The sequence below is a fragment of the Molothrus aeneus genome, chromosome 1 (genome assembly GCF_037042795.1).
Source record: "Molothrus aeneus isolate 106 chromosome 1, BPBGC_Maene_1.0, whole genome shotgun sequence".
Lineage (NCBI taxonomy): Eukaryota > Metazoa > Chordata > Aves > Passeriformes > Icteridae > Molothrus > Molothrus aeneus.
The window spans coordinates 91,213,685-91,238,488 of NC_089646.1; the positions used below are offsets into that span (position 1 = coordinate 91,213,685).

General features: G+C 35.8%; 1 protein-coding gene across 2 annotated transcripts in view; it reads left to right on the plus strand.

Moving 5' to 3' along the window:
* Positions 1-24,804, plus strand: part of GABBR2 (gamma-aminobutyric acid type B receptor subunit 2) — a 457,582-nt gene that overhangs the window by 305,002 nt on the left and 127,776 nt on the right. The window contains exons 12-13 of one of the 2 annotated variants that reach the window (XM_066560578.1): positions 8,689-8,796; positions 22,760-22,882. In XM_066560578.1, the coding sequence (XP_066416675.1) occupies positions 8,689-8,796; positions 22,760-22,882 (231 nt within the window). The remainder of the gene's footprint in view (positions 1-8,688; positions 8,797-22,759; positions 22,883-24,804) is intronic. The other variant, XM_066560586.1, reaches the window with a different exon arrangement.

The window sequence follows — 24,804 nt, forward strand, 5'->3', positions numbered from 1 at the left end:
TCTGTGTCAGAATTAAAGATTAAGTATCATATTTTATAACTCAAATTACATGGAATTAAAATGATCCAGAGCAGCGAGTTCTGAGAAAGTGGTCAGTGTATTACTGAAGCATTAGATAATGTCTTACTTAATAGCAACTTTATTGGTTGCACAGAAAAAGAAAAAGAAATACAATATTTCATTATGTCTATATGTATGCCAGAGTACAAAGTATTTTAGAGAGAGAGAGAGAAAGAGAATGATTTATCTTTATTTTTAATCTCAGAACCACCGTGGTATCATAGCAAAAAAAAAATAAAAAAAAGTTAGAAGTAAGGGTGTGAAATGAGATGTGATGCCAACTGGAAAAATGCAAGCAAGTGGAAGAATATTTGAAAGCAGTCATTATATGGAAGAGAGAGACTCAAAATTAGCAATGCTAGTGACATATCCTATGAATAGAGTTTAAAGTGACATACTAAATAGAGATACTTAAAGTAGCAAGAATATTAGATAAGATCATAACGTTTAGACTTCTGTAATACACTCCACTGAGAATTTCATGATTTACATTTAAGATGAGTAATGTCGTTCCAAGTTGGAACTGCTATTGAATAAAAGACTACTATGGTCCTGAGGACAACCATTGTCTTTTCTGTTATGCATCTTCCTCAAATAAGTAAATCTAATTATTAAGTTGGGGCTGAAGATGTTTAAAGTAATCCACGTTGCTCTCACCCATAGTTCCACAAAAAAAGGCCTGGTTCATTAGGTAGTAGTAGAGTAAAAAGCTCTTCTCCTCAGTCTTGGTAGTTCTGATGTGTAGCAGGACTTTCTCCTGGGAAGTGTGCTGCACTGGGTCATTGCTTGGGTCTTGAATAATTGAATATAGGGTTCACATTTGATAGGAGATACCTATTCTGCAGATAGAAACTGCCTTTCAATATCCTTTACAATCCAAAGTATTCTGCAAGGGTGTCACATAAAATATAAGAGGATTTAAGTCTTGTAATTTGCATAGACACTAAAATAAAGCATGCTTTGTCTTGTTCATCTCACTTGTTAGCATCGTTTATATGAATTGCCAAAGCTAGACAGCAATTCTGTGATTTCAGGTGATCTTACTGAGCCTAGTCAGTGTTTTGGCTTGGATAAATTAAAAAAAAAAAAAAAAGGCATGAAGGTTTTTGCACACTGCAGGCTGTGCTCAGGCTCTTTTAGATTTCAGTTAGTTGCTCTCAGCCATGGTGTGGACTTTTGGAAACTCTCTTTGCACAGAAAGAAGAAACCAAACAGTGGGGTGGGATGGAGAGACAGAAAGAGAGGAGTACAGACCACTGACAAAGTCCAGCTCACTACTACAGTGTGTGTGTGACTACCCAGAATTTGTGTTTTTCTCAGAAAAACATCCTGAGGACATGTGCATTCATGGCAACAGTAGATGTTATAGACCTTATATCTTCTCAAAGGTGCATTTTAAAATGTGACCTTTAAATGTATCCCGATATTCAGATGCACTTAGCCTTTTCAACCAGTATTATTCTTAATTAAGGGTCATGAACACTTTTGACTCTGTGCCTTGCCGTGAAAGGCAGGGGTTTTTCTTTTTTTACTGTTTCTTATTTAATATTCTTATATCTGCCATGCTGTGAGAACAGCTAGGCAAGGTGGAACTCCATGGTCCACATTTCACCCTTTCTAGGGAAGCCCTGAACCTCTGTAGGGGGGGAATGCCATGTAATATAAGAGTGGAGAGACATCCTGAAAAACACATCAAACAGAGACTTATAGACTGTAGTGAGGAACAAGGAGGAAAAGAGCCTTGTGAGCTGTTGTGGATTGGGTTCCTAGGGATGGAAGCAGGCTGCAGGGTGAGGGGGATGGTGGGCAATTTGCTAAAACTCCAAAAGCTGGCTGAGTGCAGGTCTAAAAGGAGGGACTTGCCTCTAATAGTAAAGCAGGGAGAGGGAGAAGATGTATGAGCCTTCTGTCTTTTTATTTATTTCTGCTTTGTCTTCGCTTGTCGCTTTGCATTTCCTCTGTTTAACCAATTTTGAGGCAACAGACTGAAAGAAAAACATGTAGGCAGCACCACCTCTAAAGCTGTGGTTTCCTCTCTGGGGAAGAGGCTCTTGGACTAGATCTTGTACTACCAAATAGCGTGTGGCCTTGATATTTGGATAGCAGTTGATGATATGGTCTTATTCATGCCCTTTATGCTCTTCAGGCATTCCCCAAAACTCCGGGTTTTGTTTTGGTTTGTTGTAGGGTTATTATTTTTTTTCTGGGAGGGGATATTTCCTGTCTTTAAACTTTATATTTGCCTAATCCTTTTGCTCAAATTGTTTCGTTTTGGCCAGGAATTTAAAAGAAAATCCGACAGACAGACACTCAACTTCTATTGAACTGCAAAAGGATTTAGACCTCTAATCTATTTCTTTGTCTCTGGAAACCAGAGCCTTTGTTTGTGTTTTTCATCTGGCCTTTTTAATTTTGTGTGTATTCTTCAGTTTATTTCCTACTTAATTGTTTAGCTGTTAATTTTAATCTTCCATTTCTGTATAATCACTTCCATAATTGTTCTCACTGTCGTTCAGTCTGAGACTGATCTCACTCCTATTTAATTCAACAGCAGCTCTGTTACTGAGTTTAACATGAGCCTGATCAGCTTCTATTTCAGTAAATGACATTTTCTTGAGGGTAAAGATAAAAGAGTACAGACAAAAGTTATAAGGCTGAATAGATCCTAGAAAAAGTTATGTCATATACTGAAGCAAATACACCACAACCTTGCCAGAGATTTATTAAGGTAATATTTTTAGAATGTTTTCCTCTCCTTCAGTAGAAACAGCAGACATTTTTTAAAGCCTCCTTATAGAAACAGGAGAAATGATAACATCTTTTACACTACCCATAGATTAACTCTGAAAAATGATCTAAAAGATATTAAGAAATCACTACAGGAGATCTCACAGCATGGAATGAACCTCTGTATTTAATTTATGTGAAAACAGCAGGATTCAATTCTCTAACATTATTGCCACTTATGTTTTACAGGAATCTCTGCTAGTGCCTCACAAATTCTAAAAAAAAGAGCTAAAAGTCATAAAAATTTGTCCAAAATGTCTGATATAAACGAGAAAAGTATAATTCAAAGGGATGAACTCATTCTTTGGGGTCTGCTTGTGTTCACACAATCAATTTTGCCATCATTAATAGAAGCAGAGCCGTAACCCAGTGAAAATTTGTTGAGATGACACATTTTTATTCATCATAATTATCCATTATGTCCCCAGTTTTCCAAGAAAAATAGAAGGTGCTTAATTTCAAACTCCTGCATACTCCACAGAAATCAATGCAATTGTCCACTTAAAGACAATTGTGCTCTCCAGGGCTAAATGCACAGCATGGCTTATTTTCACATCTGTTTAATACCTAAATCTAGTACTGAGATGCCACCAAGCTGCTCAGCAGTGATGTTCAGCTGCAGCCTACCCCTGTGGGCACTGCAGCTTCTACCCAGGTGTGTGTAGAACTGGCTCATTGTTGATATTCCTTAAGTGAATCAGTCCAATCTCATAAACAAAGCTGGAGAGTAGAGTGTCAAGTCCTACAAAAGAAAGATTTGCAAGTTTTATTTTGAAAAAATCAACATCTTGAGGTGGGGAAAAGTGTGTTTGCAAGAATCTTAAACCTGAGTGATTCCTTTGCAGAAGTATAATTTAAATGTTTTACTTACTGAGGGAGTTCTTAACCAAGCAGTTTCACTATGCCATTGTTCAAACAAAAACAAGAAACAAAATTTCAAACAAAAAAGTCACCTAGAGAAGTGATAAGAACTTTGAAGCCTTTAACACAACACATGAAGGTCATTTGTGCTGATACTTGGTTTTTTTATTCTTCACTCTGAGTCTTTAATCCCATCTTCTTTTTTCACTTGAGACTGGCAAACTGGATTAAAATAGCATTAACAAAGCTGCAACGTGATAAAACAGAGTGTGTAGTGTATTCAGTTCAGGTGGTTATATTTTTTTCTTTCAATTTAACAAAGCAGTAAAATGCATCATTTGCTTGATCCACTTGCAAGACCTTCCCAGGCATTCCGTGCTGGATTGTCACTGTGTGGTCTTCTGATTGCATAGGCAGTGGTGGTCAAATAAAGGAAAATAATGGAACTTCTTGAAAAATTAAAGTTTTAACTTTTCATTAATTCAGTTAGTTTTCCAAGATAACCTTATTTTATGATTTTGTATAGAATTGTAATTATATTAAAACAAAATATTTTAAATTAATTAAAATAATATTGTTTACCTGAAAGTTAGCAACACCTAAAATGTTGTGTTTATTTGTAAGCTTCATTCTTAGAATATATAAACAGAGGGTTTTACTTCTTTATTCAGGGTTTTTCTGGTACTTTCACCACTTACTAATTTCCCTTAATTTCCCCCATTGTTCACAATAAGCTGGCTTCTTTTATTAATAATGAATGATATATCAGGTAACTTTTATGTCTGTTACACAGATTCAAAATTAGTAACCATTTCACCATTCCCATAATGAGATGATGGGAAAGACTCAGATAGATTTGTGTGAAGATATCAAATAGCAGCAAATATAGACTACCCAGCAAAAGCTCAAGGTTGAGAGGAAATAGAATTGAATTCAAAGTAATGTTACATAAGATTGTTAACCTATCTGTGCTTATTATCTGGCAGAAGAATTGTCTTCCTTGAAAAAAGAAAAGGTGTTTAGCACCTTATGGATAGGTTAAAAACAGAGGGGTTTTACTGCCAAAGAAAGATAAAAGTAATGCTCCTACGAGATGTAAGAAACATCTTGTTCATAGATGCAATGACTCTTAAGCTGAAACTTGCAATATTTGTTTAAAGTTTAATATTTGATGAAGGTAGGGTTTTTTTTTTAATAACAGTCATAACTGTTTCAAGTCTGCAAGTCAAGATCTCTTTCTTTGTGGAGATACTTCCAGTGTTTACTGTTCATCAGCTGTGCAATCCATCAGATAAATGTTTTCTAGGGTTTTTTATTATTATTATCACAATTAATGCACCTGTAAGAGCTTCTATCAGGTAATTTATAAAAAGAAAAAATTCCTAAATGATGTTTTTAAAAATAGACCCTAAACCAAAATAGTGTAGCACCTAAAAAGAGAACTGACATAGGAAATTCCATTTTACTATCTGTGTAGGAATACTTAATTGTTGTATACCAAATGATATAATTTCCTTCGACACTTGCATGTTGTCTTTGAATTATAAAAAACAAAATATTTTTAGGACATATTCAAATAGTCAACTCATCTTATTCATAAAAAAGGGAACCAAGACATATAAGTGGGTAATTGAATGTATACCCTGAAATAATTGAAGAATCAAGAATTTTGTAATGAACTAACCATTTAAGAAAAAATAAAGAATTTTTTCAGGTTTTGTGTCTATTTAGGAACAGGCATTTGAATGCAAGTTCTTGTCTACTGAAGAGAGATTTTTCTGCCTGTTTGGTGGGTTCTGACAGGAGGATGGTTTTCTTCAGCTTCTGGGCAAACACAACTTTAGAAACTTCCAGCATGGGAGAATTGCTGATCAATTGTACAACATCATGGTCATGCTCTTCAATTACTGATATTTTTATCACTTTCTTTCAAATGAGCAGGATATGGAGGTATAATACATTTAAGAATATAAATGAGCAGATATAAGGATTTCAGAGATTTTTGCTGTTTCCTAACTTTTTCATTTTGCCAGCTGCATTAATGAATTATAGCAGACAAATTTGAGGTCATTTTCTTCAAAATTAAAAATTAATTTTCATCTCAAACTTACCATCTCCTTCTTAGCAACAATGATCTCATTTTGACAAAATCCTGGTATATTTAAGCTAACATGTTTCCAATACAGACAGTAGTTATGTTATTCTAATATGCACAATCCTAATCAGGGATACATAAATTTTTTTTAATCAAACATGCTAGAAATAACATTTTTCTGACTATTGAGTTAGAAACATATTATGAGCATAATTGAATTTATTAGTATTCCCAAGAGACAATTACTGTTTCAGTGAGAACAAAACAGTCTTATTAGAGACACGAAAATACCATGTATCTGTTTGCCAAATATACCACTAAGCTGTACACAAAAGAGCTGAATACTTATTAATAGCAGCAAAAGGATTGAATGCTAAGTATGGTTATTGATGGGAAGTCAAAAAAAAAGTAACTGGCTAGTATGAACACAATGATATAAAATGTATATTTTAAATCCATCAGAGTTGATCTAACTGGTTTTACTGAAATATAATACAGGATAGTGGCTAATCAGCAAAGACTTGAAAAATAATGAAGTTAAAATAAAATAATAAAAGGCTTTGCTGGCCTAAATATCTATTCTTTTTTTTTTCTTTTTTTTTTTTTTTTGTTTGTTTAGGGGTTTCATTTTCAATATCAAGAATGTCACGAAGTGGCAAAACTCCTGTAGTTTGAATCTAATCACAATTGTTTTATGAATAGCAAGATTACCCAGGAATGAGTCAACTCTACATTCAAGGTCATTATCAACAATGCAATAGATAAACCACAACATTGATGCCACTAAGTCATTAATATATACATATAAATATCCAAACAGTCTTCTATGCACAATCACAACATTTTCTAATGTTAAGGCTCATGGTGCTGTGTGTACTTTTCATAGAACCCTAGAATGGCTTGAGTCACAAGATACATTAAATATCATCCAGTTCCAATTCCATGGCCGTGGGCAAGGATGCCACCCATTAGACCAGGCTGCCCAAAGCCAAATCCAACCTGGCCTTAAACACTTACAGTGGTGGGACATCCACAACTTTGGGCAACCTGTTCTAGTGCTTCGCAACTCTCACTTTGAAGAACCACTTTTCTCTTACTAATTCATTATTTTGGACCATGTGCGTCTTTATTTATTTATTAACTGCAGTAATTTTATTGCTTTATCAATAGTTTTTGAATGAGTATAGTTTTTTTTTCTTTTCCCTGCCTTCGTACCTAGTAACTAAACACTATTAAAAGTCAGAATTTGTTTTCCACAGAAAATTTTATGTAAAACGATAACATTTTGAATACAAAAATGGAAATTACGGAAATGTTTGAAAAGGCAAAAAATAGCATGCATTTAGATATGAAACATTTAGGCTATTCCTCAAGATTATCTTAGATGTCAAGTTTTGAATCTTACTAGAATGCCTAGTTTCTCATCAATATGCATATCCTGAAATTACAAATTAAAAATCCCAAACTCTTGAGAAGTTAGATGTGAAACTAGGCTGGTTTCTAATGAAAAACATTGCCTTTAGGTTCTCTAAATACTATTTCCCAAATGCTTTCTTAGAACATCCTAGTTTCTCTAAATCAGATTGGTTTTTTATATCACAAAACAGCTCTGCTGGCCAAGCATGCATAGTCAACATGGCCAAAAGAAGGTTGGCTTTCCCTTTTTCTGTACCTTTCTTTGTAGCTTTCCTTTCCCTGTGTTTAGCCATTGTTTTTCCCCCAATTTTTTTCATCTGGAAGATAGAGTACTTTGGTATTTTACTTCTTTGTTCAATTTTGTGCACTTTTATGGGTTGGTACTCCCTTTTTTATGGGTTGATGTGTGTGGAGTCTCTAAAAGGAGGATGAGATTATTCCTCCTCGTGATTTCTCAGGCTTTCAGATCCAACTGTTGGCTTCCAGCTCCATGCTGTGCCTCTCGCATGGTCTTCTACCTGCTATGCTTTGTAGTCTCTGATCCATCTTTGGGAAGAAAATTACCTGCTCAGGGAAAAAAAAAGCTTTCAAACAGCCAAACCTGCATGGTAATGAAAACAGAAACTTCCTAGGAATTAGAGAGGGCTGTTTAGAGCTTGCTGCAACTCTGAAGATCACTGTCCTGGCTCGAAGCAAGTCTGAAAGTGAGGGCCTGGGTACAAGTTACACAGGGCAGGGGAGGAATTGCAGAAAAAAACTTTTTTAATCTGTGTTCTGTACTTCTTGGTCAATTTGAAATTTTTCTATTAAAAAGAAAGAGGAAAAAGCAGCCCAAAACCTTACACCATAGCTTTGTGCAAGCTCACAACCTCCTTTTTCTTAGGCCACATTTGCAGATATTGTCATTGACTTGGGTATTGTTCCTGAGGCTTACCAACCAAAACTATGTTCCTGTTTTGCCATTTTCTCTCATAGGATAATTTAAAGTCTGTTGTTCTTATCTTTCCAGAATGCTCAGGTTTTTCATTGAGTGATGTGTATCTCACATAGTACAATCTTTTCTTATTTAGTCTGAATTACATCTCTATTTCTCTGTACATTTCTGTTCAAAATGTTGCTATTAATATTAGCTCCCTGACTGCTTTTTATAGTCTGTCTCTTGAGTTTCTCCACTGGCTCTTTCCTCTATCTGCAAAGAACACAATAAAAGTAAAAAAGCAAAATATTTTAAGAGATTTATGGGTTTATATATGAAAGAGCTAGTTAATTCAGCATCTAGATTTGTTTCAGTTATGGAGTGAATGGATGGATGAGTAAAAAAGCAAGTAAGCAATGAATGAGAAATTACTAAATATCAAGTTTTTTCAAGTTCTTCAGATATTTTTTTCCTCAGGGTCTTAATAAAAAAGTTGTCTGAAATTATGATATCTAAGTAACTTTTTCCTTTTTTTATGTATATACATTTTTAGGTCCGAACATGGATTCTTACAGTGGGATACACAACTGCATTTGGAGCAATGTTTGCAAAAACGTGGAGAGTCCATGCAATTTTCAAAAATGTAAAAATGAAGAAAAAGGTGAGAGGAAATAGACTCTTTTTTTGTTGCCCTGCTAATACAATTTTCTAATTGTTTTCATGCCTTTCCTGGATGGCCATAGCAGTGCTGACTGTTCATGTGCCACATCCAAAGATCCTGAATAATTTGATATTAAGGCTTTTTGGTTTCTTTTTTAGTCTCTCAGAGTTGGAGTCAAGCATCAGCCCTCCAGTCTTTATAATAAAAGGTGGACAGTGGAGTTGGCTGTAAAATGTAAATGTGAATTTGGATCTCTGCTCCCTCTTAGTATGTTGCTTCAGCATCCAGAAGTCTCCTTCTGGTAGATTTGCTTATTAATGTTTTCTGATTATATCTGTCTAAGACATGGGTATTACCTAGGGATTTCTCATGGATTGGTAGGAGGAAGCAAGAGAAAGTGCTGCTTATAGTTTCCCATTTCTAATTAATATTGAAATTGCATAAGTTTACTCTAAGACTGGTCAGAATTGAACCACAATAGTTGTCTCTGTCATTTTTGGTACAGCATATTTTCTGTAAAGGATTAGGCTCAGTTTAGGAGTAGTGCAGCTCTTCATGATATTTTTCCCATTAAGCTTCTTTTCATACATGAAGTACTTTTTATCAGATGATTTTATTAATAAACTGGAAAAACAGGGAGTAGAAAACATTTTGCTGGTAAAAACATTAACAGAAATATTCATGAAACAGAAAAACAAAATTAATATTTTTATAGGATGAGCAGAAGTGCCAAGTGCAGTTCCTATGTGCATCTGAACAGTTTTATTCTAATAACCAATAAAGAGTTATATATAACCAAATTAAGTAGAAGAATATGAAGAATATTCCAAAAACTTGTCAGATTACTCTTTTTTGTTGTTGTTGTTGTTATGTGTGGTCATAAAAGATCTCTGTTGTTAATTTTTATTTTGTAAGCACCATGTTATTTTCCACAATTGCAATATGTAGGGGGACTGTCACAATAGGATACATCGTTCCCTTAGAAGGAGTGGACTTTAGACAGGGAGAGAGTTAACTCAGTTTCTAAGAAGATTTATGTCTGAGGTTATTAAGGAATTACATGCTGTGTCTGGAACTGGATCTATTACTCTGGCACCACAACACATCCAATTAGTACTTGCCCCTCCTATTTGGCCATGTCAGGTTTGCTCCACTTCATTATCATTCTTTTAAAAAAAAAAAAGATGAATAAATACAAAATATCTTAAAACTAACTAAAATTATAAAAAATTTCTATACCAAAACCAGGATGCTCTGGGTGGACTGAAATGGAAACCTCCCTTTTTGCATGTTTGCAAAGAGCCCACTCTAACATATGAGTTTATACTACCAGACTCTTTTATACAGTTTTTTTCTTCATTTTTTCAAGGATCTCACACTTTCTATATTAAAGTTTTTTAACAAAGATGAGCCAGGATTTTACCTTCCTGGATAAATGAAATTTTACATTGCAAATATTTTTTACGTATTGGTACAAATCTTTTTAAATTTGTGAAGTTACATAAGACACTACTGTCTAACACAGAAAAGCATTTACTTCATGACCTTTATTATCCTCAGAATTTTATAATTTCTCCAATACATACTATTTCAGATAGGAGTGAGTAGGTACTGCAATGGACTGTCACTGAGCTTTTGCTTCCTTTGTTTTAAACATTACATTTTAGATCTGCAAGTTGCTACTCAATAATAAATTTCACTGTCTGTTAATTAAACATAATCCTCAAATTCTTTATTGCCCCTGTTTTTCAAGGGGCCCGTCACCAACTGCAAATTGCAATTGATTGTGCATAGCTGGATGTTAAAATTATTTAAGATCAGTTAAAAAGATACTGACCAGTATAAGGGAGATAAACTTTCAGACATCCGGATGATGACGACCAATGAGCTTCTTTGCTCTGAGTGATATTGGAAGCATCAAGGCTGTTAGGCTACCTTCCTCAGTATTCTGGAATTAAGTCAATAACACATTTTGTTCTGTAAACTTTAAAGAATTCTTTATTTAGATATCTCACTCCAAATCATAAGTATGAATCATGAAGTGCAACAGTTTTCTTTATGTAAAACAAATCAGCTATCTGGATAAGTGTTTACAAGTCATATATTTTCTGTCTTTGATTTGCCAGGATAGATAAAAGTGTTTTTAGGAGTCGACTGAAAAACATGGCATTCTTTACTTATGTCTTGCAAGAATGACATTTCCATTTTCTGCAGATGTAGTTTACAGCCAAAGTATTTTCTTTCTATGGATGCACAGAAAGTAGAAATTTTTGCAAACAATATCTAAACTGACAAATGCACAAAGGTAGTGCCACATGAAAAAAACGCATGAATCTTTCTGAATTAGTTGTGCCATGACAGAGCAGACTGGCATTGCAATCAGAGAAGTACAAAGTTCCAAAATTATTTAAGTAGTGTGGAACTTATTCATTTGTGATCACTTTGGTTACTACCTGTATATACCTATGACAGTACAATCTGTATGACCCTTAGGCATACAACCTTTGCCTGTCATCCTCAATATTTTCTTCAGGAAAATATTTGCCAACAGTGAAATTTCTTCAGAGAGTTAAAGAATCCCTGTGTGGCTGTTGAAAACACTGGTTAATTCATTTCTTGAAAGTGGGTGTTAAGTAAAGGAGAGAATATGATGAGTAAATCTGTTTATCTTCATTAGATAGGGCAAGCTTCTGTACATTTATTGTACACTTTGGTATACAACGTGGCTTTTTGAAGCATTAGTGGATATCTGTCTCAGTGTGAGGAAATATACAGAATTTTAAATAATAATAATAATAATGCACTCCATATTACTGCAGAGGAAAGTGAAACTTAATGAGTTGGAGTGTCTTGAATTAGTTGAAAGTTCTCATTAACTGCTGTTTATAAAGCTTTAAAAAGTCTATTTTATTTTCACCCTTTTATATATCCACTCTTCAGTTACTGGAAATTAATAAACAAAAAAATTCAGAATATACTCATTCTGTTATCAGACTACTAAGGATAAATTTTGCAAAATTCCCAGAGCTCTGTCACCATCTTTGATCTTGCTAGGGCTCAAAGGAAGCAAATTAAAAATGCATTAGTTTTAGCTGGAAACAGAGGGGTGCAAGGGGATCAATTTTTGTCAAATGGAAATGACAAAATCAGTAGGGGGAAATAAATTATTTTTGAGTTTTGAAGAGGTTAGTAGAGATAATGGAAAGTGAAACAGAATTAGTATTAAAAATAACTAATAACTGTAACAGTTATAATTGAGGTGCAGCTCTGGTTTTCATACGTCTCCTTTCTGTTGTTTTGGGCTGCAGAATGTCTTCTGCTCTGAGAGAGGTGGGGACTGGTTTATTGTTTTTCTTGGCAGCAGGAGGGCTGGCAGTGGATAAGAGGAGGGAGAGGAGAATATCAGTGGCAGGAGAGCATGTGGTGTCCTGGGGAAGCTTTAGCTAGCTGAATCATTTACAGAACGAAGCCTTCTGGAAAATTTAGAAGGACGAGAAGTTGTCCATTTTGTTAGGATCTGCACTGTCTTGGGTTTTTGGGGGTGTTGAAGCACTCCTGCACAGTGACTGCTCCTGCACAACTCCTGAATGCCAAATAAAGCCCGGAATAGTCAGAAATTCTATGCAGTAATATTTGAAGCCTCCATAAATGTTATAAATTCTGCTCCTACAAAGACAAGCATTTGGCCATTTGTAGATGGGTGCACTAAAGCATGAAGATGATCAAGGTCACAATGTTGCCTTGTTGCATTTGTTGTATTTGAAAGTACAATACATCTCAGTTGATGCTGCCATGATAAGCTTGTCTTACCCATAACAGAGTACACTCTGGCTTTGTCTATTTGGACTTAATTCTTCAACTGTGGCATCAGAGAAGGGATGTTTTATCTTCAATTTTCACTGAAAATATTATCATTGTACTCAGTTATTAGTACTGCTGTAGATTTCTGGTGGCATATGTCTTTATGTTGACAAAGTTGTTACAAGATGAATACAAGATAAATACAAGACAATGACAAAAGGGGTGTAGAGCAGCCTCTTTTCTTGAGGCTTGTGCTGCAATAGTTTGGCCAACATTATTCTACTCCTTCATATAGGCTTTCTCTGTATTGGTAATATCAAAGGGAAAAAAAAATACAAATAATCACAACAGACAAAAATGATTTATCAATCTAACCTGACTCAGCTATGCCTGTCAAGCTGCCATCTGGCAAACTTGTTGTCATCTATTTGGCTTGCTAGGTCCTTGTAAGAGTACTGAAGAGAGCTGAGGTCTTCATGCCTTGCAAAGATGGGAAGGAGATTGCACAGATTATGTTTTTGACAGTAGGCTGGGGAAGGGAGGCTGGCACTGCAAGGGAACTTCAGGGCCAAGAGACTGGGAGCAGGAAAGAGACTGATGAGGAGAAATCAGGTTTCCTGCCAATTACTTCAAGAGAGAAAGCCTGTCCAGATGAAAAAAAAAAATAGGAAAATCTTGGGATTATATACTGGGAAAGATATTGAAGAGGGAGACTGAATTTGGATTAAAATTCCTTTGGAAACTAAATTTCAAAGCCAGCAAAGGCAGGAAGGTCTCTAAGAAGTGATCAAGAAAGCTGAGCATGATGGAATGCAGAGCCTGAGTATGGTATTTAAATGGCAAACTGTAATTGAAGAACTAGGTCTGGTTTAAAATTAGATAAGGATTGAAATTTAGAGGCAGAATGGGAGGCCTGAAAAGTAGGGATGCAGTCTAGGAAAGCAAAGCAGGAATGAGAATGGAGAAAGAGACAAGAAAAAACTTGAAATTAGGACTGACCAAAACGATTTCACAAGAAGTGTGGGCAGAGCATAAAATCTGAACACGGGATTTTTGAATATTACTGTTCTTCTTTCTATTACTGTGTATCTATAAAACCTACAGGCAAAATATGTGCCTTGTCTTCCTGTTATGCAGTTGTACAGATCCTGATAGCTTCTAGTGACTCTTTTAGCTCAAGCTGATGAGGTGTGCAAAGATGTAAAGGCCCCTCTTGCTGATGCATGCAGCTCTCTCTATAATTGAATCCTCTTTCCATTTTCTTTATGAAGAATGGGCTCATGAAAACGTTAGAAGTTTTATGTTGTGGCTGCAAAGTCAATAATTGAAAAACTACAGCTTGCTAGGATCTCTACAATGTACATTTCTTTCCCTACGTGGACACCGGTGAAGCCTTGGCTTCCTACAGAATGCCACTGTCATGGAGCAAATGTAGTGAGTCTGCTCTGGGCATGCAATAGGACTGTGCAGTAAAAGAGAGAGTTTTATGTTACCATCTTTTCATTCTTTTCTTTAAACCAGAAAATATGCATAATGAAAAAGGCAGTAGGAGTTTTGAGAAAGGTGGTCTAATGTATAAGACAGTTAAGTATCAAATGAAAAAAAATAACTACTTTCCAGAATTTGTTATGCTGTAGGATTCTCTCAGAGCATATTTTTTTCAGAATTTATTCTTCTGTTTCTTTGTTTCTGAGAAGCAAATCTATTACCTGAGTGAAGCAGTGCAGGAATTCTCAGACATTTTAGCTTGTTGCTTTTACACTCCATTTTTTAACAAATCTGGCCACCCCAACTGAATAACTTGTACATTTAATGGTTCAAAAACAGGTGTATAGAAAAGTAGGAGGGGTAAGAAATGATCCAGGCTCTTTCTGGGGTCAGGGTACATGGGCTACTCTGAGCAGTGCCCAATCCTCATCTCCCAGGTCAGGGTGGCAGCAGCTGGCTGTGTGCTCCTACCCTGCACAGTGCCAGCTGCAGGGATGCTGCCAGCTCCTGTGATTGCACAGCGTCCCTGGGGGAGGGGGAAATAGAGGGGAGAAAGCAGCTGGAGGCTACACAGTTATGGGTTTATGTGCTGCTGCCTTCTCTTCTCAGCTTGATTGTTATCCCCATTCCTCATTTGAAAACATCTGTAAGGAAAGTTTATAGAATGAGTGTCATCTCTGGCTATAAACATTCCTGTAAATTTTTCAAGCCACTTATGGAATTTAGAATTTATTACAATCTATGTTTTTCCTCACTAAAGTCCTGAAAAGTTACCCATTATCTTAATCTTTTAAAAATAGATGAAGCAAAATTCTCCAGATTATGTTGACATAGGGTTTCAGTCAGAACCTCATAGGCCACATCTCATTTATTCACTTAATCCTATGTAGACATAGTTCTGAGTTAGCATAAATGTAGTTTGTGTTACCTAATCAGTTTTTTCTGTAAATTCTGCTATAACATATTTTTCCAGGTCAGTGTTCAGACTGTTTATATTTTTTCCAGGATTTTTTTTTAAATCGTGCTAGAGATTTTGTGTGCATAACAAGAAGTTATATGGTGGATTTCCCCTAGGATACACTTGTATTCTACTAAATATATGTGAGAGATCGTAAGTCTGGAGAGGAGATGTGTCAAGATCCAAAAATTTGCTTTGGGTAACCATACCAACAGTACAACAATCTATTAGGGACCATCTGCTGAAAATGAACCAGCATATGGATACCTAAAGAAATGTTCAGTGTCATTGTTCAGTCTTTGAGAGTAAGAAAGAAGACAGTTTGAAATTTGCTTTTGTTTAGGATTTTTTTTCATTATGAATATTTACCACTGGACCAAGTAATCTCTGATACTTACAGGGCAGTGTAAATTATTCAGGTATGTCTTATGGTTTATTAATAAACAGATACAGCATTTCCTAAAGTGATGTAAGTGGAAACTAAATTATTTTGATTTTTTTTTTCCCAAATAGCTACAACTATAAATTTTAAGTCCAAAACTTTAAAAATAGTCAGTGTAATCTTAGAATCCAAACTTAGATGTAAAATAAGCATCGTGGTTTCCATAAGAGTTGATCAGCCAAAATGCCAACCAAGGAACAACAGGAATCATATTTCTAAAATTTACGTTCATATAAATATGGAATGTGAAGCTAAATCTCAAGCTCATGTCACAGAAAGAAGCTGAGCTAATGAACTGTACATCTAGAAGAAAAATCTGCTTTTGAAGTAATTTATGTATGGAAATTTCTGCATGGTACAGCTTGATAAGTGTAAACCTCAGTAGTGACAAAACCAGCGAAAACTCTATGTGAAATGGAAGTGCTCATAAATGGTGCTACAACCATAATTTCTATGTATTATGAGACTATTGGATGACAGAGAAATAAAGAACATGTTGCTATACAGTATGAGGCAATTTATTCCTGAATAGCTTGAAATTGGATTGTAAATGTAATCAAGTGCATTGATGTTCCCAGCTATTTGGTAATGATGAAGTATGCTTTCCCACAGAATTTTTCATTAAGAAAAATATTAAAGTCTAGGTACTTTAATGTAATATCAAACAAAATCAGAATATTTCTTCCTGAACATTCAAATCTTTCATGCACTTTTTTTTTTTTCCTGAAGGTTTGGGTTCCTTTCAACTCCAAAGATGAGAATTCACACCTCTCATAGAAAGTCCTTTACATTTATTCCATGTGTTCTTGAGCTCAAGTGCATTTCTCTCAAAGGTGAATTTGACCTGCTGTGTTGGTGGGATATGCCGGTTTCTCAAGGCAGCACATCTTGCTTTACTTATGGTTGTGAGCAGAAGTTAACACAATGTTGAGGGTTTTTTCTAAGAGTTCTCCAGACCACCAGCAAGAATGGTTGGTTCTAATGCTGTCAAGTTGGATTTCTTAGTGCCATTTTTAGACTAACATGCTTTTTTATTTTTGTCCTTCCAAAATAGTTTGTGAAAAATAGTCATTTTTCAATATAAATTTATATTGAAAAACAAATTGTGTGTTCATTATGGTTGGATTACCAATGTTAGTGAAACAATCACCTCTCCAATTCTCTCGTGCATTGTAGTCATAACTGAGGGTCAGGCTTTCAAAAACAAGGATTTTTATAACTTTTTTTAACCCATCACTTAACTCTCTCCATTTCTAACCTCTGAAAAGCTTCTATCTTCTGCTTCCCCTAGGGAGCATCTCCACTAGGATATTCCTACTTTTTTTTAATATGAGTTGGAAAAGAGGAAAGGTATCTTCCAATCGATTTCTTCTCCTGGCAGCAGGGCGCATAGGGTCAACGCATCCACACTTGCAATAGCATTAATGGGAGAGTGAGTCTGCCAGGGACAGGAGTCACCAAAGACACATTTTAGCAATATGTGCTTTAGCAGGCTAGTGACTGTAGCTATTTAATTCTCAAAGCCAAGCTTTTTGATCATATCCAATTGTCCATTATTGTCAGGAGTACCACACACTCCACTGTCCTGAAAGGTAGTCACCAAGTTCTTAGACTACAGGTGTCACAGTAGATCCTTGCTGGAAACAGAAATGTTGGGGTTTTGGGTTTTTTTTAACATTTATAAGTAGATATACAAGTCTTCTATCAAATAATTCAAAATACCTCTAAGAGAATAAAACTTAGCTTTTTACTCCCTGTGACTTACTGGTCAAAATCCTTAATACTGCAACACGTTTTTTAAAACGTTAGCATTCACTCATAAAACAAATGTAATTGCAGCTGGAGGCATTGCCAATACTAATCATACAATCTATTATAGGAAGTACTCATAATAGCTGTTGAAAAAAACATTGTGGAGTTACTGGGAACAATGCATAATGTGTTTCCAATAGTCCTTTTTTCTCATTCCATTACACAATAGAAATTAAGAATGTATTACAGTATAGTTCACTACAATATTAATGGCTTTAATAACTCTAAGATAGAATCTCCCTCAGCCCACGTTGGGTAAAGTTCACCCAACCACCACTGACTTTACATCCCAACCTCCTGGCACCATCCCACTTGTGCCGACCCACTTAATGTAGGGGGACAAGCCCGAGGTGTCCCTGAACCGCACTGAGAGAAATGAAAGGTTTGTTTATGCAGTGGAGAGAGTATCCTGAAGGCAAGTTCACTAGTGGTTTTATGGTCCCTTTTGCATGCTCACAGACTTTACAATTTTTTTCCCTGCAAACTCTATTTTATTTTCTTTCCCCTCCAGTTCAGAGAGGGGACTCTGATCAGCAGGATTTCTCTGTGTATCAGGGAGAAGAATATTTGGTTTCAGATTTCTGAGGGCTTTTGTAATTGATGTCAGTGATATTCATTTAATTGAATGAGGTCTAGGAAGCTTCACAGAGGGATCCTTTAAAGAGAGTTTCTCTCTACAGATTCCATCCCAGGAGTCTGAGGAAGAGACAACTGAAAAAAAAGTTAATTAATAACATTAAGTGTTTATCCAGCTAGTGCCAGAAGGCAAGGGACTACTCTGTCAGCTAGACTGGGCAGGGTTGATCTACACAAGAGAAACCAGAATTTCCTTCTTAAGCAAAAAAAATCCTACATTTTAAATGGAAAAAAATATATATATATTTATATCAAAACCTATTAATAAATGCAAAAGCAGTTCCAGTCTATGTTTCTATGAATTCAATTAAAAACCCAACAAACAAACAAACAAACTGCAAAGATTTAGCTAATATAGCTTTAAATTTAAAGATATTTTATTCTGACAAATGGAGGTGATCTGTTAATAAGGAAACTAACTCTGAAGAAAAGACAGGAGTAAATTAACTCTTCAGTCATGCTGGAAGCTGTTTGTGGAAATCAGAGTGTACAAAACTAATGTTGCATCCTGGAGATGTAAGTCTTCATATGTAAGACTTTTTCTTCATGGTTTAGAATGGAGTACAGCTTTAAGGTCTATGTCATGAACATTTGCAGATTTGGTTTCTAGTAAGACAAGAAATAATAGAAAGTTTTCTCTAGCTGTAACTATAAAAAACAAACCTAATGTTTAGTTACTGTTGATTGCCAGATTTCCAGGTGATCCCACAAACTGGTGGATGACAGAGTTGTCCAGGACATAATGGGTATGGTTTAGAAAGCAAATGAAAAAAGCCCAACAAAAGGTTTATTCAATAAGAACCAAATGGACAGTTGAAATTACTGTGGCAGGTGGTACAGCCTGTGATAGTTCTAGAAAATCCTCAGGAGTTTCCACGAGCAGAAACTTTAGGCAGATTTTATATCTCCTGTAATCAGACAGCAAGGTCTGTGGAGAGTAAGGACTTTGATCTGTCTTCATGGTCGTGAGTTTTCAGAATAGTTCTGATTTGCCCATACAGTGATGTTGCTGAGAAGAAAATGGCCTACCAGCTTTTGTTCTGAGTGAATTTATTTTGAGGACAGATCGCTCCATATCCAGATATATAGTCCAGACTGGTTGCAATGGCATTTATAACAGTGTGCAGATCTGCCAGGATGAGACAGATTCACCTATCCAATCACAGATGGTAGAAAATATGACTCACAGATGCTGCTGTGTGAGAGCTTGGCTTCAGCAACGATTCAGGAGCACTTGCATAAATGGATTTTATTAGCTACCATGTATTTCTGCAAAGGCTGATTTACTGTTTGCTTGAAGGAAAATGAAAAGAGAAAAAAAAATGAGAACCTTCCTCTTAAAGAAAAATTACATTTTTGATTGTGAGGGGCCTCACTAGCTCATTACTTTCTTTTGTCAGACAGAGAATTTGTTGGATTTGCAAGATCTGAGTCAAGACTCCTTCAGTGCATCTGGTGATTCCCGAGGAGTGAATGTACTGAATTTAAGGAGTTCTAGTGGGTGGGAATGAGGGCTGGGAAAGCTGGGCTTCCTGCATGTGGAAGGGGAGAGCAGCAAGCCTTTTAGAAATGCTGTTAGTGATATACCAGTGGCATTTCTCAGGGCAAATCTCTTTTAGGACAAGCTGCTAATAACTGGCAGAAGTGAAAAATAATTGAACCTCAGTGTTTTGTTCTGAAAGCTAGCATTCTGGTGGGGAGTTCTGCTTCAGAGCTGTATTCCAGCAGTGGTTTTGCCAAGGACAGGGCAGCGTCTGTGATGGGTGTGGGAGGCAGCCCCAGGTACCCTGCATTCAGCCCTCTCACCCTGCAGCAGCACCAGCACCAGTGTGTTTTGCAGAGCTCATCATGCTGGTCTAGGTCACTTAGGTTATCTTATGGGCTTTCTTTTGCTTGCCTTCCTCCTGGCTGTCTGGCAGAGTAAGGGATGAATAATACCTGCTGCCAGTGACAGCTGCTGTTATACAACTCCCCTTCTGTCCAGAAAAGGGCAGAGTAATGCAGGAAAAATTACTCCAAGAGGTATCCAAGGAAGAGCTCAACTGTTTGCTGTATATCTACTCTTATCTTTTTCTAATAACTACCTATCCAAAAAAAGGGTTTTCAAACTAAAATACTGATCTGCAGTAGTGCAAGGTACAAATGAAAGATGTACAAGAGCAAGGAGAAGTGATGTGATAACATTAGCAATGTGATCATGAATAGGAAGTTATTTATTTTGATTCTGTGAGTGGATTATCAGTATGACTACTTTTAATAATATATCCTTTCACTCTTTTGCTTCTGGCATTGCTGTACCAGATTGACTAATATTACTAGGGGTTGGCAAATATGAATTCAATGCAACCTTACTTTCAATATGAAGATACTTCATAAAAATATGGAAGACATTGGGCTGCTTACATATCCTAAGTAAAATGTGTGCTATTTCCATTTGAAAGATAAAATATTTTGACGGTTTTTTTCAAGGAGCCTTTTTGACTTAGAAGAGCAGAGGGAGACATTTCTGGCAAGATGCTTTCACATGGCTTTTAGTTTGTCAAATGTATATTTTTAGCTGAAGTCAATTGTCTTCACCTCCTCTTGGGGGGCGGGGAGGGAGGAAGGGAGGGACATGTTTCAGAACACTAATTTTTCTGACCCTAAATTTTTCCCAGGATAGGTGGGATGAATTGTCTTTTAAAGGCTTTTATCCCTGCCTACTGGCTACTGAGAAAGGCTAAACATATAATATTTCAGCAGCCAACTTCAGTAAAATAAACTACATCAGTTAAAAAGGAAGACCAACTAAACTATGCCAATACAGTAAATTTCCCTAGCCATTTAAGAGGGACAAAAAGAAATTTGAATTAAAGTGTCAACATTTCATCTAAATCCAAATTCTTTATGGACTTGACTCTCCATTGTTTTCTCTTCCATGTCTCCACTCATACTAGGAGCAGTACTAGGTATGTTTCACTCAAGGTCTGTTTGCAGGCATTACAAAAGAGATTAAAAAAGGCTAACCTGTTCCTTTTCAGCTCTGATTGCCACTTGATAAACAGCTAAAAGGTCAGACAAAATTCTGTTTTCCCAAAGAAGACAAGGGAACCAAGCTGTGTCTGAGAATCTTTGCTTAATATCTGCTTTCATTTTAGCTTTATGAAGAAACACATTTCAACAATCTTCCTCCCCTTGCACAGCACACCAAGGCACCTTTTCCTTGCAAAGCTCTCCTTGCCAAATCATCCAGCAGCAAGACATTATCACCATGAAAGCTGCACCCTCCCCACCCTGCAGCCCTCTCCAGACATGCCTGTGCTGTCTTAGAATTCTGAGATGGGTGTAGTGGTTCCTTGCTGCCATAAACATGTGGAAAGCATCACTTTCCAGTGCTTTATGTCAGTGGTAGCTACATGGATTTACATAACTGGCCTCAGGAAATGAAAATATTGTATCGAGTCCTTTAGCTCATTCTGATTACTAGCCTTTATTTTACTCTTACTTTATTCCAAATTATCTCTAAAATGAACTCGCAGATTAACAAAATGTGGTGCACAATGTTGCCGAAACAACTTTCGAAACAGAAAAGATATCACACCAAGCAATATGAAAACCAGACTTTCTAAAGTTCATTATACATGATTTCAAATTTTGGTCATTTTCATCATTTCCTTCAGCTTGATAAGAATGTAATGCAAGTACAATTTATTCTACGCATGAATACTAACCTTGCCTCTATTAAGATTAGCTGACACTTCTGGCTTTTTAATGCATTTTTGAAATCCTAATAATTTCATCAAATTGAACTGAAATAATCACAACTTTCATAAGCTTCTCAGGCTTAATATTTTTGAATATTTCATTTGGATTAAGTCAACTGTTTCCCAGAATGGAAACTTGGAAAAAAAGATGTGTATTTGTCCATGTTAAAGCAATTTGGCAATAACTTTTGACTATTGGATGAGTGTTCTTAATAATAGAGGTAGATATTAATTAAGAAACCATGACCATGGACTCAAGAACACTGAAATAAAATTAATTTAGGCCTGATATTTCAACATGATTACAACTTTGCAACTGAAATAATGCAATTCCAGTATATTTTTTCTGTGTCGCTATGTGTACAACAGTAGAAATTACATAGGGATTGCATGCAGTTATAAAAGACTCTAATACATGGTTTGGATTTTTATTTTTATCAGCAACTCTTGTTTTTCTGTTTGGAACCTAAACCCCAAACAAAATTAAAAGCATGTTTTATGCTAGATGTGCATTAAAGCCTCTGACCTTTGTAATACAGAAAAAATATATCATTCCTTCCTGCTCCCTGGGTAACAGAGGCAAATATTAAACACATAGACACAAAAAACATCCAGAATAAACTTTTGATAACTTCTGCATTTTCCACATCCAAGAAGGTTATGAAAGAGTGAGAACTAAATCTTAGTGAAAACTACCTCAATGCCTTTTACTCTGAGAGGCTGATGAACATTTTTCCACATTTGCATGCATAAACACAGTAGTGGCTCCCTAGAATATATTTTTCTCATTTTCCAGGAGTTAATATTAAACCTGGATTTCAATATAAATGTTTGAGAGTCTTCCCAAAGTCTTTTTAGAAGTGGGAAAGCACTTCAGATACTTCTAACACCCATGAAATGAACTAAAATTATTTGTCTTGCTTTCATCTTTCTATATTTCTTTTCTTTGTTCATTGTTAAAAACCTTTAATATTAGCAACCTGTGTCTTTCTCCCTGTATAGGAATAAAGCTGTATAGGGTCTATCTGTGGCTCATGGGAATCTCCCTACTTCTTTTTTCTTTTTTTTTTTTTGTCTCTCCAGATCATTAAAGACCAGAAGCTACTGGGGATAGTTGGAGGGATGCTACTGATTGATCTTTGCATCCTGATTTGCTGGCAGGTTGTGGATCCTTTGAGGAGGACAGTGGAAAAGTATAACATGGAGGTATGTCCTCAAGCCCAAGTAATACTAATCGTTGCATATCAGTCAGTATCTACAGCTTTCCATAAGATTAAGCTAAAGATGCATTAGGTAAAATGAAAGCAAGTCAAGCTGTGTATTTTGGGGGAGGAAGGGTTCTGATTTTCAAAACCAAATAGAAAAGAAAAAGAGACATTTTATTTGCAAGGGTTGTAAACACAGCAGAGCCCTCTGCTAAGACTCTCTATTAGAGTCTGTTGCAATAAATAATAGATTATCAGAACCCATTAGTGAATTTCAGTAAGAGCTCATTCAAGTGCAGGAGAGGTCACTGCTTAGACTGCATTCTTTGTGGAGATGGTCAGGAATTATGTTACCTACTGCTATATTTATTTGCAGTAATTTTATGTGCATGCACCCATACTGATTGTTTCTCTCTTAATGGTATTCCCAGAAAGGTCACACGAGCAATTTTGATAGGCAGGAGGTAATAGCTTAATGCCAGCTGTACACACGTTCCAACACTCTGGTTGGTTTCTAGAAGTGGAGCTGAAGTAGAGCTTTCTGGACAAACTGACAGTAAGAAACACGGAAGCAACAATTTATACCTAGGAAATAATCTGTCTGTATGTAGATGTGCATTGTTTGAGAGTTTATTGCCTCCAACATGGAAACTGGTGATATCTGAAAGCTAGGATTGTCCTAGATTATATAAGGACAATCTAGAAGTGTTAGTCTCTTCTCCTATACTTGGCAATCAGTAAGAAAAAGAACAGTTGTTTTCTCTTCTGATGTTGACATTTGCAAGAAAATATATACCATTTCACTCCGCTGCTTTTCCTTTGTTCTTACTTTCCAGTGTAGCTCTGGCATTTTATTAGGAGATGTTTTCACTTTTTTAGTATAATTTGTAGAAGATATCCTAGAACAAGGCATCTTAAACTGCAAGGAGATTTCTTTTTAAAAAATCATTTAAGAATCTGAAAAGATTTGTCTCAGTCATTCCTAGAGTTTGAAAGACTTCCCAGCTAATACAGTTGCCAATGAAAAATAGAAAATGTAGCTTAAATTTGTCTGCTGGAGACACTTCTGGTCTATGTGTGTATAGCTTGAAGCCATAGCAGCTTGTTGAGAACCTTATTTATTTCATTTTGCTCCAAATGTATTGTAAGTGATATTTCAGTTGTCAGTATTGTTAACATTTTCTCTGCTCATCTGAACCCAAACACATTATGACAAATAGTCAAAAAGTCCAATTAAAATAATCTCAGATAGAAGGAATTTTACTTTTTACTTTAGTTTAAACTAAAGAACCTGGTATCTAGTGTTATTAGATTCACTTGAGTATAATGTCCATAGACAGCAGCAGTAATTGTGAAGTTAAACCATAAGTAACATATATTTAAAAAACGTTTGCTGTAGTTTTAAATGATTTTAAATGGTTGATTCAATTTCCATCTGAACTTTTCAGTGTATATTCTTTGATCATCTAATATATAAATCTAAAAACTTTGTGTGTTTTTTCCACATTTGGGGCTTTCCAGACCGTGGGGCTGCACACCAGTTGCCTGAAATTTGCATAAGAGCTGAAATTCTCCTGGAATTATATAAGCCCATGCAAAGTGACACTGAATACACACATGACAATGTTTGATATTTTGATCCCTCAGCATCAATTGACTTGAACTTACTGTTAGAGCTCTTAGCTATTACTGTAAGTTGCGCAGAATATTTTTGAAGCTAATGGATTTTGGGTGGGAAGGAAATAAAAGTATCATGCTAGCAAATGTGATCATTAAACTATTGTATGTGCATAAAATATGTTACTATAAAAACAGTGAGGTGAACTGCAATTTACTTTCCTGAAGCACACCTCTTCGGGTCTCAAAAAATCTTGTGTAAAAGTAAATGACAATTGTCTTTGCTGCTATAATTATTATTGTTAT